Source organism: Xenopus laevis, chromosome 3L (genome assembly GCF_017654675.1).
Source record: "Xenopus laevis strain J_2021 chromosome 3L, Xenopus_laevis_v10.1, whole genome shotgun sequence".
Taxonomy (NCBI): domain Eukaryota; kingdom Metazoa; phylum Chordata; class Amphibia; order Anura; family Pipidae; genus Xenopus; species Xenopus laevis.
In genome coordinates, this window is record NC_054375.1 from 27640124 (window position 1) to 27656737 (window position 16614).

The window sequence follows — 16614 nt, forward strand, 5'->3', positions numbered from 1 at the left end:
ACAGCATGGGAATCAGCTCTGTGGTCAGGTCTGATTAAAAGAACATTAACACCAAAAATTAACGTGTTTTAAAAGAATGGCAATATAATGTACTGTTGCCCTGCACTGCTAAAATTGGTGGGTGTGCTTCAGAAACACTACTATAGTTTATGTAAAGAAGCTGCTATGTAGCCATGGGGGCAGCCATTCAAGCACAGGATAAACAATTGATAACATATGTGCTGATGCATCCCATTCTATACTACAGAGCTTATCTGTTATCAGCTGTGTATTCTGTGCCTTTTCTCCAACTTTCAATGGCTAAACAGCCATTCTTTTACAGTTCCAACATTGAAAGCCCTTCACCCACAGCACCTCCATCGTGTTGCCTACTTATGTGTTTAACTACAACACCAATGAGCTGGTCCAGCTGTGGAACATGATGAGACAGCATGGGAATCAGCTCTGTGGTCAGGTCTGATTAAAAGAACATTAACACCAAAAATTAACGTGTTTTAAAAGAATGGCAATATAATGTACTGTTGCCCTGCACTGCTAAAATTGGTGGGTGTGCTTCAGAAACACTACTATAGTTTATGTAAAGAAGCTGCTATGTAGCCATGGGGGCAGCCATTCAAGCACAGGATAAACAATTGATAACATATGTGCTGATGCATCCCATTCTATACTACAGAGCTTATCTGTTATCAGCTGTGTATTCTGTGCCTTTTCTCCAACTTTCAATGGCTAAACAGCAGCTTGTTATAGAAACTATATTAAAGTTTCTGAAGCAAACCCACTAGTTTTACCAGTGCAGAGCAACAGGACATTATATTTTCATTACTTTAAATCACTTTCATTATCTGGTGATACAGTTCCTTTAAGTAGGATGACCTGTCATTAGGGCTGTTGCAAGGGTTTGTATAAACTACAAGGTAGGATATCCAACTGCATGTGTCAAAGGTTGTAAATTTGAAAAGAAACACTCATATCAAAATTGTTTAAGACACTGTGGAAATATCTTTACCATTACCCCCATAATGCTATAATAAATGCATCCTTATTTCAGTATATTGAATAATTAATCATGAATTTTGGAACATAGACTATCAGCCTTTAATACATCCAAACACACGTAAAACTCTTTGTCATATAGTCTCTAATATCAGTTTTTGTTCCAACATGGATAACGCAATAACAGAACGTGACCAATATGATGAAGAGGCCAAAACATTATGAAGTAAAGAACCAAAAAAGTCTGAAGGCCTCTAACTTGGGAACACTGCTGAGTAAGCAATTCAACTGAAATTGAATTGTAGTATTAAATCCCCTTCTTTTTAATTCATTCTGTATGGGCAGTGTACTTATTCTGTATTAACTTCCCCTTTGCCAGGGCCAGAATTAGTTGTAGGCAGAAGAGGCGGATGCCTAGGGGGCAATGGTGGATAGGTGCTGGCATGTACCTCGATTGTCGCCTATCCCTAGTCCTGTCCCCACTAGCACTGGCTCCCTCTTCCACTGCTCACCGGTTATAGTGCTCACACTCATTTGTGCACATACACACTGTGGGTGGGAAGGGGTACGGTGGCCTGACAGGTTATAGTCAATAGTAGGAGCCATAGATAGTCTTTGACACAAGTAAGTATCATAAGAATATTAATGCATGGAGCTCAAGTATACATAGCAACATAGTAAGTTAAAAAAAAGACACACATCCATCAAGTTCAGAGTTTTAAGTCTATATAAAACCTGCCTACCTGCTAGTTGATCCAGAGCAAGGCAAAAACCCATCTGAAGCCTCTCCAATTTGCCTCAGAGGGGAAAAAATTCCTTCTTGACTCCAAGATGGCATTCGGTACAAGTCCCTAGATCAACTTGTACTGAGAGCTGGCAACTTGGCCAGTCTTTCCTTATAGCTTTCCTTTTTTCTTTTTTTTTCAATACCTTTTCTGGACCATCTCTAATACAATAATGTGCCGTTTGATCGTACCTTTTCTGTACGGCATATTCTAGATGGGGCCTTACCAGTGCTCTATACAGTGGAAGAATAACCCCCTCCTCCCACGAGTATGGCTACTTGTACTTGCATTGTACGATGTTTACATGGTATTGGCACAACCCATCAAATCACTTTCTTCTTGCTCTATTTATTTCCTTTTTTAACCAATACAGCTCCATCTGTTTGTACAATTGTACACCCATTATTATTCTGTTTTATACATATTACAGTGCCACTAAACCATGCATTTATTCCCAATAGTTGTTTGATAATGAAATATAAAAAACTGATTTAGTTGTTCTCCTAATGCATGATTGCTAGGGTAATTTGGACCTTAGCAACCGGATTGCAAGAATTGCAAACTGGAGAGTTCCTGCATAAAAAGCCGAATAGCTCAAAAACCACAAATAAAAAATGAAAACCAATTGCTAATTGTCTCTGAATATCACTCTCTAAATCATACTAAAAGTGGAAACAAAGGAGAACAACCCTTTTAATAAGATAAAATATGCAAGTGGATATTGTACGATGCTGTTAGGATTAGGCATGCACCGAATCCACTATTTTAATATTTGTCCGAATCCTGAATACTTTGTGAAAAATTCGTTCAAATACTGAACTGAATCCGGACCCTAATTTGCATATGTAAATTAGGGAAACAAGGATGAAAGAGAGTAAAAAAAAAGACAAACCTTTTTGACTTCCTTCTTGAATGACAAAAAGTCACATGATTTTTAGGATTCGTCAGAATCTAGCTAAAAAAAGCCAAATCTTGGCCAAATCCCTAGTTAAAATGAATATGTGGATTTTTATTCAACTTTACTTATTCCTCCTGCATGGTGTTCTTTATTGCTGAAATGCACATATTTTGCATATATTCCTTGTTTTATCTTGTAGGTGGTTTTTATATTGTTAATAAGCAGTATTTTTGTTCTACACTTATTTCTTCACAGAAATTGTGTTCTTTGGAAGATTTCTGTGTTGGTCAGGTGCCAAACACAACAATTTGCATATAGATTCAATTTTTAGTTATGTAAGACAGCAAAAATGTCTTTCAACTTGACCCGAGAATCTGCTGAGTGTTTATTTTTAATACTTTCAAAAGGAGTCATGGTATACTTTCATGAGTAATGGCTTTCTTCCTGCCGCTGCTACATACAGGACAGGTTTGGGGTGTTCGTCAAACACATTTTACTTTTTTTTTTTAATTCATATTTGTGGGAAAGTTGCTTAGAATTATATAGTTTTCTGATTATGAAAAATGTGCTTTTCTTATTTGAGTGGAGATCCCCTTTAGATACAATCAGTGCAGACCAGCATTTGTTATAGGTCCCCTTGATTTTACAAATTATCTGGTGCCCATAGTTTAGAGATCCTATTGGACTACAGAGTCCAAAATGATCCATACATGTATGTACATAGGTGGTTTTGGAAAGCTGAGCTACAGACACAATTGGCTTTATTAAAAGTCGTACTCTTCCAGCCAAGAAGAAGTTAAAGTGAGTAAGAACATGACAAGGAGGCAGAGAATTCCAACTTAATTCTCTACATTGATGTATTCTGTGTATTCTGAAAATACTTATTTTCACAGCTTGATGTGTCCAGTATTGAGGGTTCTATTTCCAAAAAATACTGGGAAACCTTTCAAATTCAATTCATTACTGAGCTGGAAAAACAGTGCCCTATTCTTTGGATCTGGTACAAGCTATAATGATTACGGATTTTATTTATTTATTTTTAAATGAAATCTTGGAGCTAGAATCAGTGGGTGGAAGCAGCAGATAATGCCTGATAGGATAGTCAAGGCATTCCAAGGTAATGTTGGCTAAAATGATTTCATGTTTAGTACCTGCTCTTTACCCAGACTACAGAAGGAACTACTTTAGAGATCATTTGGATCACTGAACTTGCTCAGAAAGCACTTCAGCTCATCTAAAAATGAGACAAATGATCACTTGAGTTTAAGGGGGTTATTCATTAAGGTGCGATTTGTGTTTTCCACGAAATTCGAGTTTTGGAGTTGACTAATTTGGTCAAAATTCATAATTCTTTTTTTCGAGATTTATTATACATCGACCCTGAAAATAGCTCGAATGCGAATATACACCATCTAAAACATGTCAAGGTCACGTACGTAGGAGTCAATGGCAGAGGTCCCTTGAACCATTTGAAGAAAATAGCCTCCACAATGTTCACGTTTTTTTCAGAGGGTCTTGCCCAACAACTTCATTATCCGGGAATCCCGTTAAATTCAAACTTCATTATCCGGAATCCCGTTATCCAGAAAGCTCCGAATTACGGAAAGGCCATCTCCCATTGACTCCATTTTTATCCAAATAATCCTGATTTTTAAAATGATTTCCTTTTTCTGTGTAATAATAAAACAGTAGCTTGTACTTGATCCCAACTAAGATATAATGAATCATTATTGGAAGCAAAACCAGACTATTGGGTTGATTTAATATTTACATGATTTTCTAGTAGACTTACGGTCCAAATAACGGAAAGATCCATTATTCAGAAAACCCCAGGTCCCAAGCATTCTGGATAACAGGTCCAATACCTGTATTATGTTTTCTTTTATTGGGCAAATTTTTATTTTGGGGTTGAATTGCCTTTTAAGAATAAGCCTTCCAACAACAAATTATTTAGTTCCCCAGTGCAGTCAGCGCCATAGTTTGGGAACTCATGGTTTGTTTACTAACAGGTCTGACATGTGTATCACGCTTCAAATAGACCAATTTGTCCTAGTCACATAGCCCATTATCCCTTTTATAATATCAGTAATAAAAGGAAGTAAAAATGCCCGGATGAGCTGTTTCTATATAAAGGTATGAGATCCCTTATCTGGAAACTTGTTATGCACAAAGTTCTAAATTACAGCAAGATTCATATACCGCACACCTGTAATTCACACACTGCTCTGGTGGTGCTGGTTCTCCGTAGACCGGGCAAGGTCCCTTAGCAACAGCAAAAATGAACAAACGAATCTGCAAACACACTATTATTCTGCAGTTGGGGAACTTCCCCTTTTATTGTGCCACCAACAAAATCAACGTTTCGGGGGGTTACCCTCCCCTAGAGTAACCCCCCCCCCCCCCAGAAACAATGATTTTGTTGGTGGCAAAATAAAAGGGGAAGTTCCCCAACTGCAGAATAATAGTGTGTGTGCAGATCCGTTCGTTCATTTTTGCTAAATTACAGCAAGGCCATCTTGCATGGAGTGCAGGTTATACAAATAAATATATACAGGTATGTGATCTGTTATCTGGAAACCCGTTTTCCAGAAAGCTCAGAATTACAGGAAGACTGTCTCCCATAGACTCCATTTTATTCAATGTTTAGATGATTGTAACCCTTTCTTGGCACTAATCTTCAGTGCCACACTGGAAGTTAACAGTATAGATCCATTGGACATTTGCAGGGTTTGGATAAATAAAATGCCTCCACCCAGGCTAGACCCAGGTATTGTTGGCATGTAAACTCCCTGGGGACTGCAGCCGAAGTGATTACTGTACCCAATGTAACAGACAACAAACCAGATAATATGTAGTTACTGTAACATACTAAATTGCAATAAGTGAAATACCAGTTTCAACTATCACACATAGAATGTCAAGCAATATAATAGAGATCACCCTTTGTATGAAAATAGACATGGTCCCTTTAAGAACGCTAAGCATGCACACTATAAGGGCAGATTTACTAAAGGGCGAAGTGGCAACAATTCAACAGCGTTACCATTTTTAGGCACTTTGCCTAATTTGCGCAGGCGTAACTTTGCTAGCGAAAGAGACAGACACTAGCGCTCATTCCCACTCTATCGCCAGGCAAATTTTCCCTCTGCCGAATGGATGTTACTCTGCAAATTCACTAATATTCGGATTTTACTGAACGTTACCTCTTTTGCCAGACTTGCCTTCGCCAGCTCAGACCAGGCGAAGTGCAATGGAGTACATAGAACTACCTCATTTGTCTGTTACTTGCATCATATTTTTTAGTGCAAAAAGTTTTTCAGAGTGATATCCTGCAAAAGTCTTTAAAAAATGTTTTTGGTAACCGGGTTCCCCATACATTTTCTAACATATGGAACATTAACTATACAGTGGGCTCATGTGTAGGGCATTATAACAACTCTGTTGTCTTTATTAAGATTCCCTGGACTTGTGTAATGTAATGTATTTGCTGCAACATATCCGCCTATTCAACTTTAATTTCCCGCCGTATAAAAATTAGCCTGAGTGAAGACCTCTAACGAAGTTGCACTAGGATTTGCTCACATTGGCGAAGTAACGCTAGAGAAAATTCGCCAGCGTTCGGCACTCTGGACGCAACTTTGCATTTTAGTAAATTAGCACTATCTGAGCAAATTTTCGCCTGGTGAAGTGTCGCGATGGCTGCAGAGCCATCGCTGGAAAATTTTTGCCGCTCAGTAAACTTAATCATGGGTCTGCGAGGCTATATTAGTAGTACCAATGTAGTGTGAGCAGTAGAGCTATTATGGGGGTTATTACTAAGCTCTGAATGCAAAATTTTATAAAATTAGGCTTTTAATAAATCTCGAATTTTTCGGAATTTATTAAACCCCAAGCCTGGAAAACTGTGAATCTGAAATCCCGGCATCTCAGACCTGTTGAGGTTGCATATAAGTCAATAGGAGAAGTCCCAATGATTTTATTGATGTACGCTGGGTCTCGTGCCAAACTCCGAAGTTTTCGGAGGTTTCGGGCAAAAATCTGAGGTTTCAGGTGAAAACTCTGAAAAAATCGTGAAAATATGGTTAAACCTCCAAAAAAATAGGGAAAATCTGAGTTTTTACCGCAAAGCAAATTTTCGGGAAAATATAATAATAAATAAGTGTTGAAAACCCAAGTGGTTAGATCGGAGTTTGTAGCAGACAATATTGAGATAAGTTTGGATCTTGATAAATAACCCCCTATGTGTTGCAACACCAGATTGATGCACCCCGGGTGTGTAAAGTAAAAGGTCTCACCAACTCCCAGTGGTAGAGAAATGAATCCTGTGAGGCAGAGCAAATTCGGGGAAAATCTGGCAGCTTTAAGCCACACTGATGGCTTGAAATGCTGGTATAGGAGAAGGCTTCCAGAAATCCTGAGGAGATCCACTGCAGGTGTCATGGGGGCTGATGGGTAATCCACAAACCAGATCCAGTGTATACACTGGAACATAGTATTTGTACCTGGATAGAGAACTGGCTAAAAGATAGACTACAAAGAGTGGTGGTAAATGGAACATTTTCTAATTGGACCAGTGTTGTTAGTGGAGAACCGCAGGGCTCTGTACTAGGTCCTTTGCTTTTCAACTTGTTTATTAATGACCTGGTGGTGGGCATTGAAAGTACTGGTTCTATGTTTGCTGAACTATAAGTTCCATGCAGGATGCTGCCACTTTGCAGAGTTATTTGACTAAGTTGGTAAGTTGGAAATCTGGGCAGCAAACTGGAAAATGAGGTTCAATGTTGATAAATACAGGTTATGCACTTTGGCAAAAATAATATAAATGCAAGTTATACACTAAATGGCAGTGTGTTGGGAAATGGGAAGGATCTAGGGGTTTTTGTAGATAATAAGTTGTCTAATTCTAGGCAGTGTCATTCTGTGTATATAAATAAAGTTCTGTCTTGCATAAAAAAGGGCATTAACTCAAGGGATGAAAACATAATTATGCCTCTTTATATGTCCCTGTTAAGGCCTCATCTGGAGTATGCAGTGCTGGAGAGAGTGCAGAGACGTGTAACTAAACTGGTTAGAGGGATGGAAGACTTAAATTATGACTGTCAAGGTTGGGGTTGTTTTCTCTGGAAAAAAGGCGCTTAAGAGGGGACATGATTACACTTTACAAGTACATTAGAGGACATTATAGACAAATAGCAGGGGACCTTTTTACCCATAAAGAGGATCACCGTACCAGAGGCCACCCCTTTAGACTAGAAGAAAAGAACTTTCATTTGAAGCAACGTAGGGGGTTCTTCACAGTCAGGACAGTGAGGTTGTGGAATGCACTGCCGGTGATGTTGTGATGGCTGATTCAGTTAATGCCTTAAAGAATGGCTTGGATGATTTTTTGGACAGACATAATATCAAAGGCTATTGTGATACTAAACGCTATAGTTAGTATAGGTATGGGTATATAGAATTTAGGTGAAAGTAGGGAGGGGTATGTGTATGGATGCTGGGTTTTCATTTGGAGGGGTTGAACTTGATGGACTTTGTCTTTTTTCAACCCAATTTAACTATGTAACTAACTATGTAACTATGTAACTCACTACAGGGCAGAAGTCCTAACTATAGTACAGGGATTACTATCAGGCCTGCTGCAAAAGTCCTATTCACTGTGTTAGCTGAATGGGAAGGGTTACCTCATTCCCTGCACTCTAACTATGAGGTTCTCTATATGGCTAAATGCAATGTCGGATTGGGACACCAGGGGCCCACCCAAAAACCATCTATTATTCCATCTATTTAGCCTCTTTGTTTTCATAGAAATTGGAAATGACCATGATATAGGCCAAATATTTAGCAGAATGAGGGCCCACCGGGAGTTTTCCTGGCATCCTGGTGGGTCAGTCCGACACTGGCTAAATGTGTTACAGGTGAAACCCCCTAGCTCCCTACTCAAACATATCAGTAGGAACAGTGACAGGAGAGAAGGAGGAATCCCAGGCTGGGCTCTCAGTATTAATGTGCAGAGCCCATGCTTTTCTTCTCTTCCTCCTGGAAAAAGCTCTGCCTCACTTTTATTTTGGCTCCAAAACCTTAACTGTACCATTGCAGTACACGCAGCGGCCATGTTTTTGGTTGTCCCCGATTTAAAGCCACAGAGTTATGCATTTATGGAAAAGGTTAAGTGGTACTTCCCCCACATGATTTAGAACAGGCACGTGGTATGGTGATCCAAATGATGGAAAGATTTCTTATACGCAAAACCCCAGGTCTCAAGCAAATAATACATCCTATACAGATACTTGTATGTCGTTTGGAAACACATTGTTGCCTGTAAGTACAGGTTTGGGATTCGTTATCTGGAAACCCATTATCCAGAAAGCTCTGAATTACGGAATGGCAGTTTCCCATAGACTTCATTTTATCCAAATAACCCAGATTTTTAAAAATGATTTCCTTTTTCTCTGTAATAATAAAACAGTAGCTTGTACTTTATCCCAACTAAGATATAATTAACCCTTATTTGAAGCAAAACCAGCCTATTGGGTTTATTTAATGTTTACATGATTTTTTAGAAGACTTAAAGGGATACTGTCATGGAAAAACATTATTTGAAAAACACATCCGTTAATAGTGCCGCTTCAACAGAATTCTGCACTGAAATCCAATTTTCAAAAGAGCGAATAGGTTTTTTTATATTCAATTTTGAAATCTGACATGGGTCTAGACATTTTGTCAGTTTCCCAGCTGCCCCAGTCATGTGACTTGTGACTGCACTTTAGGAAGGAATTACTTTCTGGCAGGCTATTTCTCCTACTTAATATAACTGAATCAGTCTCAGTGGGACTTGGCTTTTACTATTAAGTGCTGTTCTTAGATATTCCAGGGAGCTGTTATCTCGTGTTAGGGAGCTGCTATCTGGTTACCTTCCCATTGTTCTGTTGTTAGGCTGCTGGGGGGGGGGGAAGGGAGCGGGTGATATCACTCCAACTTGCAGTACAGCAGTAAAGAGTGATTGAAATTTAGCAGAGCACAAGTCACATGACTAGGGGCAGCTGGGCAGTTGACAAAATGTCTAGCCCCATGTCAAATTTCAAAATGTTATATAACAAAACCTGTTTGCTCTTTTGAAAAATGGATTTCAGTGCAGAATTCTGCTGGAGCAACACTATTAACTGATGCAATTAGGAAATTCCCATGACAGTATCCCTTTAAGGTATGAAGATCCAAATTATGGAAAGATCCGTTATCCAGGTTCTGAGCATTCTGGATAACAGGTCCTATACCTGTAATAGGAAAACAGTGTACTATAAGGAAAACCATACAGATGGGGAAATAACGACAAACCCCTTGAATACAGCTACTAAGTCAAGACTGAGCTCTCCTAATTAACTGCTCAGCCATTATGCCTGCATTTAAAACTTCAACTGATACTCAAAGAATTGAAACTGAATTTACTTTTTTAGTACAGAAAAGAGGCACCACAAGAGAAAGGCAGTGTGAAATTGCTTTAGTAAATAAGCAAAAATATTACACTTTTTTTTTTTTTTTTTAAATAAAAGGTGCCATTTCAGGAAAATAACACTTTTCCTGTGGGGGGGAAAAAGCACTATTGTAAAAGGGAATGAAACTTGACCTTTGATATATCTAATCAGATACAAAGACACAGCACAATGTAATAATAATTTATCATTATTAATTGCAGCATACTGTATCAAGAGGTTAGGTTCACACTAGCGTGGAACACAATAAAAGTGCTTCCCTTGGGTTCTCAAATCTTGCTACACCACTCAGGTTAATGGTATAAACAGGAAGGTCGTTTGTAACAAATCCCACTTTAGAATTAATAGACATGTCTGCTTCTGATATACAGATTTGGGCCCTGACCTTAAGTGCTGTTCATTTAGATGTATTAGCTATATAGTTGTATTAGCTATACAAAAAACCCAAAATATCAGCATTTTTTGTTGAAAAAAAAAAAAAACAAGAATCATCTATTAATGCCGGAGTACAAATTCATTTCCTTTGAAAACATTTTAGTAAAACTTTGGCTACTAAGCTTTCACGTGTTGAAGCAATTATGGCAGTCTTTTTTTTAAACGATTACAAAGATAAATAAACTCTGGGGATCTTAATGAATATATCAGTGTCAGCATATACTATTAGTTCACGCTTCTTTCACTTTTAGAGGTTGAAAATGTATTTCCAGTACCCGGTTATTGTTTTTTATTCTTTTACAGGGTCACCTTTATTATAGTGTTTAAAAAATAAAGAGATATGGTCATTAAGATATGGATTGCTTTCAAGGAGGGAGCAAGAGCAGGTATTGATCTCTACTGCGCATAAACCGATTGGCTGAACTGTGTCACGGAATGCAAATGAGCATTCCGTGACACAGTTCAGCCAACCGGATCAATAACTATCAGAAATAGCAAAAGAAGGGGGCGTCAGTAGTGAGGAATGCCTGCACCTCTATACGATGTGAGTTCCATCCCTGGCTGGCAGAAAAGACTTTATGCAGCACTACCTGTGCAGGTAAATATATTCAAAACTATCAATTTTTTTAATGGGACCAAATATTATTTAAATATTTATGCTTCTTACTTTTTTAAAAATTGTAATAACTTTGAACTGCCCCTTTAAGCGATAGGGTTGTTTTGCCACAAATATGGATTCATGCAGCTTAGTTAGTATTAGGTACAAGGCGCTGTTTTATTATTACAGAGAAAAAAGGGAATCATTTTTAAAAATTAGAAATATTTGCTTAAAACGCACGTAATTTTCGATTTACAAAACGTTATATAATACAGAACAGTGCATACTCATCTTGAAGGAGGGTAGTAGAAGCAGCCATATCTAGTGATGGGCGAATTTATTCGGCAGGTGTGAATTCGTGGCGAATTTGCGCGATTCGCCGCCGGCGAAAAAATTCGCGAAACGCCCGCAAAAATTCGCTGGCAAAAAAAGAGACGCCGGCGCCGTTTTGCAAATTTTTCCCGTTTTGTGAATTTCGCGGGAAATTCTCGCATTTTTCGGCGGATCGAAATGGCGCAAATTCGCCCATCACTAGCCATATCTGTTCTACAGCATATTATACAACATTATACAAGCAGCATCTACTATGGGACTAACGTCAACATAATCAGCCACTATGACAAGATTATATTTAGAGGAGGCATAATTACATGAAATTAAACCTTATAAAATCTTAATTTGCTCTGTAGGCTGCTGCTCACTATTGTAAAGTTACTCTTTAGAGCGTTATTTATGAAAAGTCGAATTTTAGCATTTTTTTTATACCTCAAATGAACTCACAACTTGAATAGTTTCCAATTTAAGAAAAAACTCGAATCAGTGAATCACTCGAATTAAACAAATTTTTGGGTTAAAAAAACTTGAATCACTCAAATTGATTGATGAGTTTTTAGGCAAAACCCTCAGAAAAAAAACTTGAACATCATAAAGGCCATTAACTCCTAAATGACCTAGGATTCAAGCTTATTCCAGGGTTGGGAAATAATAAATCTCGAAAGAATTTTTTTTAACCCGAAAATTAGTTTTAACAAAATAAATCCACTTGAAAACTTGAATTTTAGTGGAAAACACAACTCGATCCTTAATAAATCTGCCCCTTAGTATCCTGTAGCTGATACCACTTCAATTCAATCATAAAAATCCAGACCAACATGCCTATAAATGGGCATATGTTGTACCTCTGTGACCTCTTTATAACACCTAATTATCACCTTCCTGCCTGATTGAGGTTGTCAGTGGCATAACTAGCCACAGACAGGCCAGGGTGCAGCATGTGCACTCGGACCCCCCTCCCCCATCAATAAATGTGTACTGGCGTGCATACCAAAATATTTTCCCCTGCTGCCCCCTTTAAGACATATTGCGGCTCTGGAGGTCCCCAAGGAAGTTCAGTGCAGAATATATTTACACACCCCACACCCAATCAATCAGGGCAGGTAGAAAATCTTGTTGGTTAAGCAATTCTTCATGAGGCCTGGCTAAAAAGCAAAATCCCGCTTAAGCCCTCTTAAAAATTGCCCTGTAAATACTCAAGTCAAACTGCACCTATATACAGTGAAACAATAGTAACCTATTCTTTTAGGAACTTTCTGCTTCAAATATTCTGGTATTAGTTATGCTTCATACAAAAGGGAACATTTCAGCACAGGGGTAATGGAATGAATAATGGTATCCTGATTTCAATTCCCACCTGCGTTTACCTCTTGTGGCATTGCCCAGTTATTAACATGTATTTATATAGCGCCAACATATTGCGTAGCAGTTAACTTCATTCTCTAAGTGGCACAGGAACTGATCAATCTGTCCAGCAATTACATCCATTTTAGTGCAATTGCACATGCGGCAGTGTTTGTAATTGAGTTTTTAAAGGAACAATTCAGTGTAAAAACAAAAACTGCAAAATTAAAAGTGTTTCTAATATAGCTAGTTAGCCAAAAATGTAACGTATAAAGGCTGGAGTGACTGGATGTCTAACAGAACAGAACACAACTTCCTGCTTTCCAGCTCTCTAACTCTGAGTTAGTCAATGCCTTTAAAGGGGAAGGAAACCTAGTCGGCGCAAACCCCCCACCCCCCCTCCCTCCCCCCCCTGGCCTACCCCTCCCGCTGGGCAAATGCCCCTAACTTGTTACTTACCCTTCTGCGCAGGTCCAGTCCAGGGAGTTCACCGACGACATCTTCTTCCACGCGATCATTTTCCTGCTTTGAACGGCGCATGCACAGTAGGATCATTTCGCCGGTACGATCTACTGCGCATGCGCGTGACTTTTGGCGCATGCACAGTAGATCCGTACCGGCGAAATGATCCTACTGCGCATGCGCCAAAACGCCGTTCACAGCAGGAAGAAGATCACGTGGAAGAAGATGTCGTTGGTGAACTCCCTGGACTGGACCTGCGCAGAAGGGTAAGTAACAAGTTAGGGGCATTTGCCCAGCGGGAGGGGTAGGCCAGGGGGGAGGAGGGGGGGCAATAAACGGGAGGGGGGGTGGGGGGGTTTGCGCCGACTAGGTTTCCTTCCCCCTTTAAGGGGGGGGGCCACATGGGACAGTCACATAACTGTTCAGTAAGTTTGCAATTGATCCTCAGCATTCAGCTCAGATTCAAAAGCAACATTTATGACCCATGTGGCACCCCTTCAAGTCACTGATTTTGCACAGCCTAGCTATTTAGCCAGTTTTTAGGCAGGGACTCATGTATGGGGTGCCGATTGTCCCAAATACATTCTGTATACAAATCTATCCCTAATACACAGAATTAATGTCTCTCGTGGTATATAAGTATTTGTGACCATACACGAATAAAAAAATATACAAAAGACTTATTTCTATTAAAGAATGAGAACAAAATCTGGTTAGTGCACAAAAGGATGTCAATATATTACGAACTCCATTCTGTACATTTTAACAAGCAATCTGTCTCACAAATCTATAACCTCCATGTAACAGACACATGTGCAAAGTTACTTACAGAATGAATTATGTAAAAAAAAACTTGGACATAATATATAATAGTGTAACCAACTAGTGCATGTCAAGCTAGATTTGAATGACAAAATAGATATTTGTGACAGAAAGCAACATTTTATAGTGCAGGATTCATTCTTTCCACAAAATGAAAGTTTTGTGTCACAAAACAGATAAAATAACCATTCTGTGAACCAATATCCACGCACCAGATCTAAAGGGGAACAAAAGGGAAGAACTATGACTTATCTAGATTTTTTACACAAAGGCATGTTTCATATCATTAATGGTTTTACCTAATTGAATTAGATGTTTCAGCCATGTAACGTGAAAATAGACCTATTTCCCACCTGTAGCAACTGCCTGAGGAAAACAGCCTAGCCATATTTATGGGGATTGGAGTGTGGCGGGCCCCTCTGAAGATTTTTTTGCAGGGGGGTCTGGCACACTAGTTACGCCACTGGCTTAGCCACATGTATCTAGAAAGGTTTTGATTTGTTCAGTCCAATAGAAATCTGACATGAGCATCCAATGACACTTACCTGCAGCTGATGGTTAATGTATCATTTGAATTGATGACAAATTCACTCTCTGTGATGTTAAGTGTAGGTGGAGTCATAGAATATCCACGCACCAGATCTAAAGGGGAACAAAAGGGAGGAACTATGACTTATCTAGATTTTTCACACAAAGGCATGTTTCATATCATTAATGGTTTTACCTAATTGAATTTGATGTTTCAGCCATGTAACGTGAAAATAGACCTATTTCCCACCTGTAGCAACAGCCTAAGGAAAACAGCCTAGCCATATTTATACAGACATTCCAGTGACTGGTTTATGTCAAACGCACTGTAGTACAGGCTCCTTCATGATATAATTCTGTAGATCCGGCTGCTAATTAGCCTCCATAGAAATTTAAATATAGTGCAGTTCATCAGGAGAATGCAAATAGCGAATTACTCTATCACATCGGTTGGGAAATTGTTGAGGTAATATGGGAGGTTTTCCGGAGTTATTTCAGATCTTAATTTAAAAAAAAATGCAGATAAAGATTTTGAGGGGACAGGCATGATTGATATAGGGACTGAACGGACTTCACAACAGTTTATAGAATAATAGAGCTAAACTCCCCTCCCAACTTCTAAACTCCTGCCCCCCTGTGCACATGCGCAAACTCTGCCGTAGCATACGATTTTTTTTTTAAAGAGGCAGCCAATCAGGGGAGCAGGTCTGTGCCTGTGGCGCCCACCGTTATTTTTCACCAGTGTCCCGCCAGCCCAGTATGACCCTGTGTTTCTTTATATGCTAGTACTATGGAATATCCCACAGGCAATGATATCAGGATTCTGATAACCAGAGGAAATGTTGTGATCCAGAGGACAGAAAGACTGCGGTACAAAAAGAAGATATTCTATGGACTATGGAGTAACATCAACACTTTCTGACAACCATTTTGTATGGTCATGGAACATCTCCGTGACTTAGAATATCCTTATATTTTATGGTAGGGATCCATTGTTCCATATATTACACAATATAGTCACATTGTAGTCAACCTTGTTTCATTTTAGATCAAAGGATCAAAAACATCAGGAGCAGAGTTATCAAGGGTCCGAATTGAAAATTCGAATTTTCGCATTTTTTTTATAGGTCAAAACTGTCAAATTCGACTAGGGAGTTATTCAAATTTGATTAAAGTTTTTTAAAAAATGTTAATTTGATTTTCTAGATTTATCATACTCTGGTATTCAACTATTCACCGCCTAAAACCTGCTGAATTGCTGTTAAAGTCAATGGGAGAGGTCCAGGGATCAATTTTGTGTTGTTTGCATCCTTCCTGACATTCAAGGTTTTTTTCGAGTTTTCAGGTCAATTCTATCCATCCGAGTTTTAAAAATTCACTTTTATTAATACATTTAGATCGGTCAAATTTCAAGTTCATGGGGAGTTTATGGGAAAAACTCTCATGAATTTGAAATTCGACCCTTGATAAATGTGCCTCTAAAAGTGGTCACATGCCACAGTATATTTAATTAACTCTGGTTTATTTGTGAAAGGGCCTGCTGAAAGAACATCATAAAGTAATCATGTCAGGTAAATGAAGACCTAAAAAATAGGTCATTGGCCAGAATATCCATTCCTTATATCTGGAAAGCGACCTTTCCTTAATAGTTTTTTTTTGTAAGTGTATGTCCATGACTTATTATTGGCACAGCCAAGTATGTGTAAATGGAACTGGCATGGGCAGAATTTGACTGCAACGAGTGTTATTTTACATTTTAGCTGTAATTACTGGCTCACATTACATGCAGTTTGGCAAGCAGTAAAATTTGTAAAGTTAATGAAGATTAATTAGGTTTTTTTTTAATGCATATCGATCAATTTACCTTTCTGGGAAAAAAAATACTGACAGAAAATGCCAGGAATAAAACGGTTACTACACAAAAAGCAT

The 16614-nt window shown here is 38.7% G+C and overlaps 1 protein-coding gene across 3 annotated transcripts in view; it reads right to left on the reverse strand.

Annotated features, from left to right (window-relative positions):
- Positions 1 to 16614, reverse strand: part of LOC108710830 (vascular endothelial growth factor receptor 3) — a 189567-nt gene that overhangs the window by 53324 nt on the left and 119629 nt on the right. For all 3 annotated transcript variants that reach the window (XM_041586064.1, XM_018252004.2, XM_018252003.2), the window contains one exon: positions 14703 to 14799. In XM_041586064.1, coding sequence (XP_041441998.1) covers positions 14703 to 14779 — 77 coding nt within the window. In that variant the 5' untranslated portion in view covers positions 14780 to 14799. The remainder of the gene's footprint in view (positions 1 to 14702; positions 14800 to 16614) is intronic.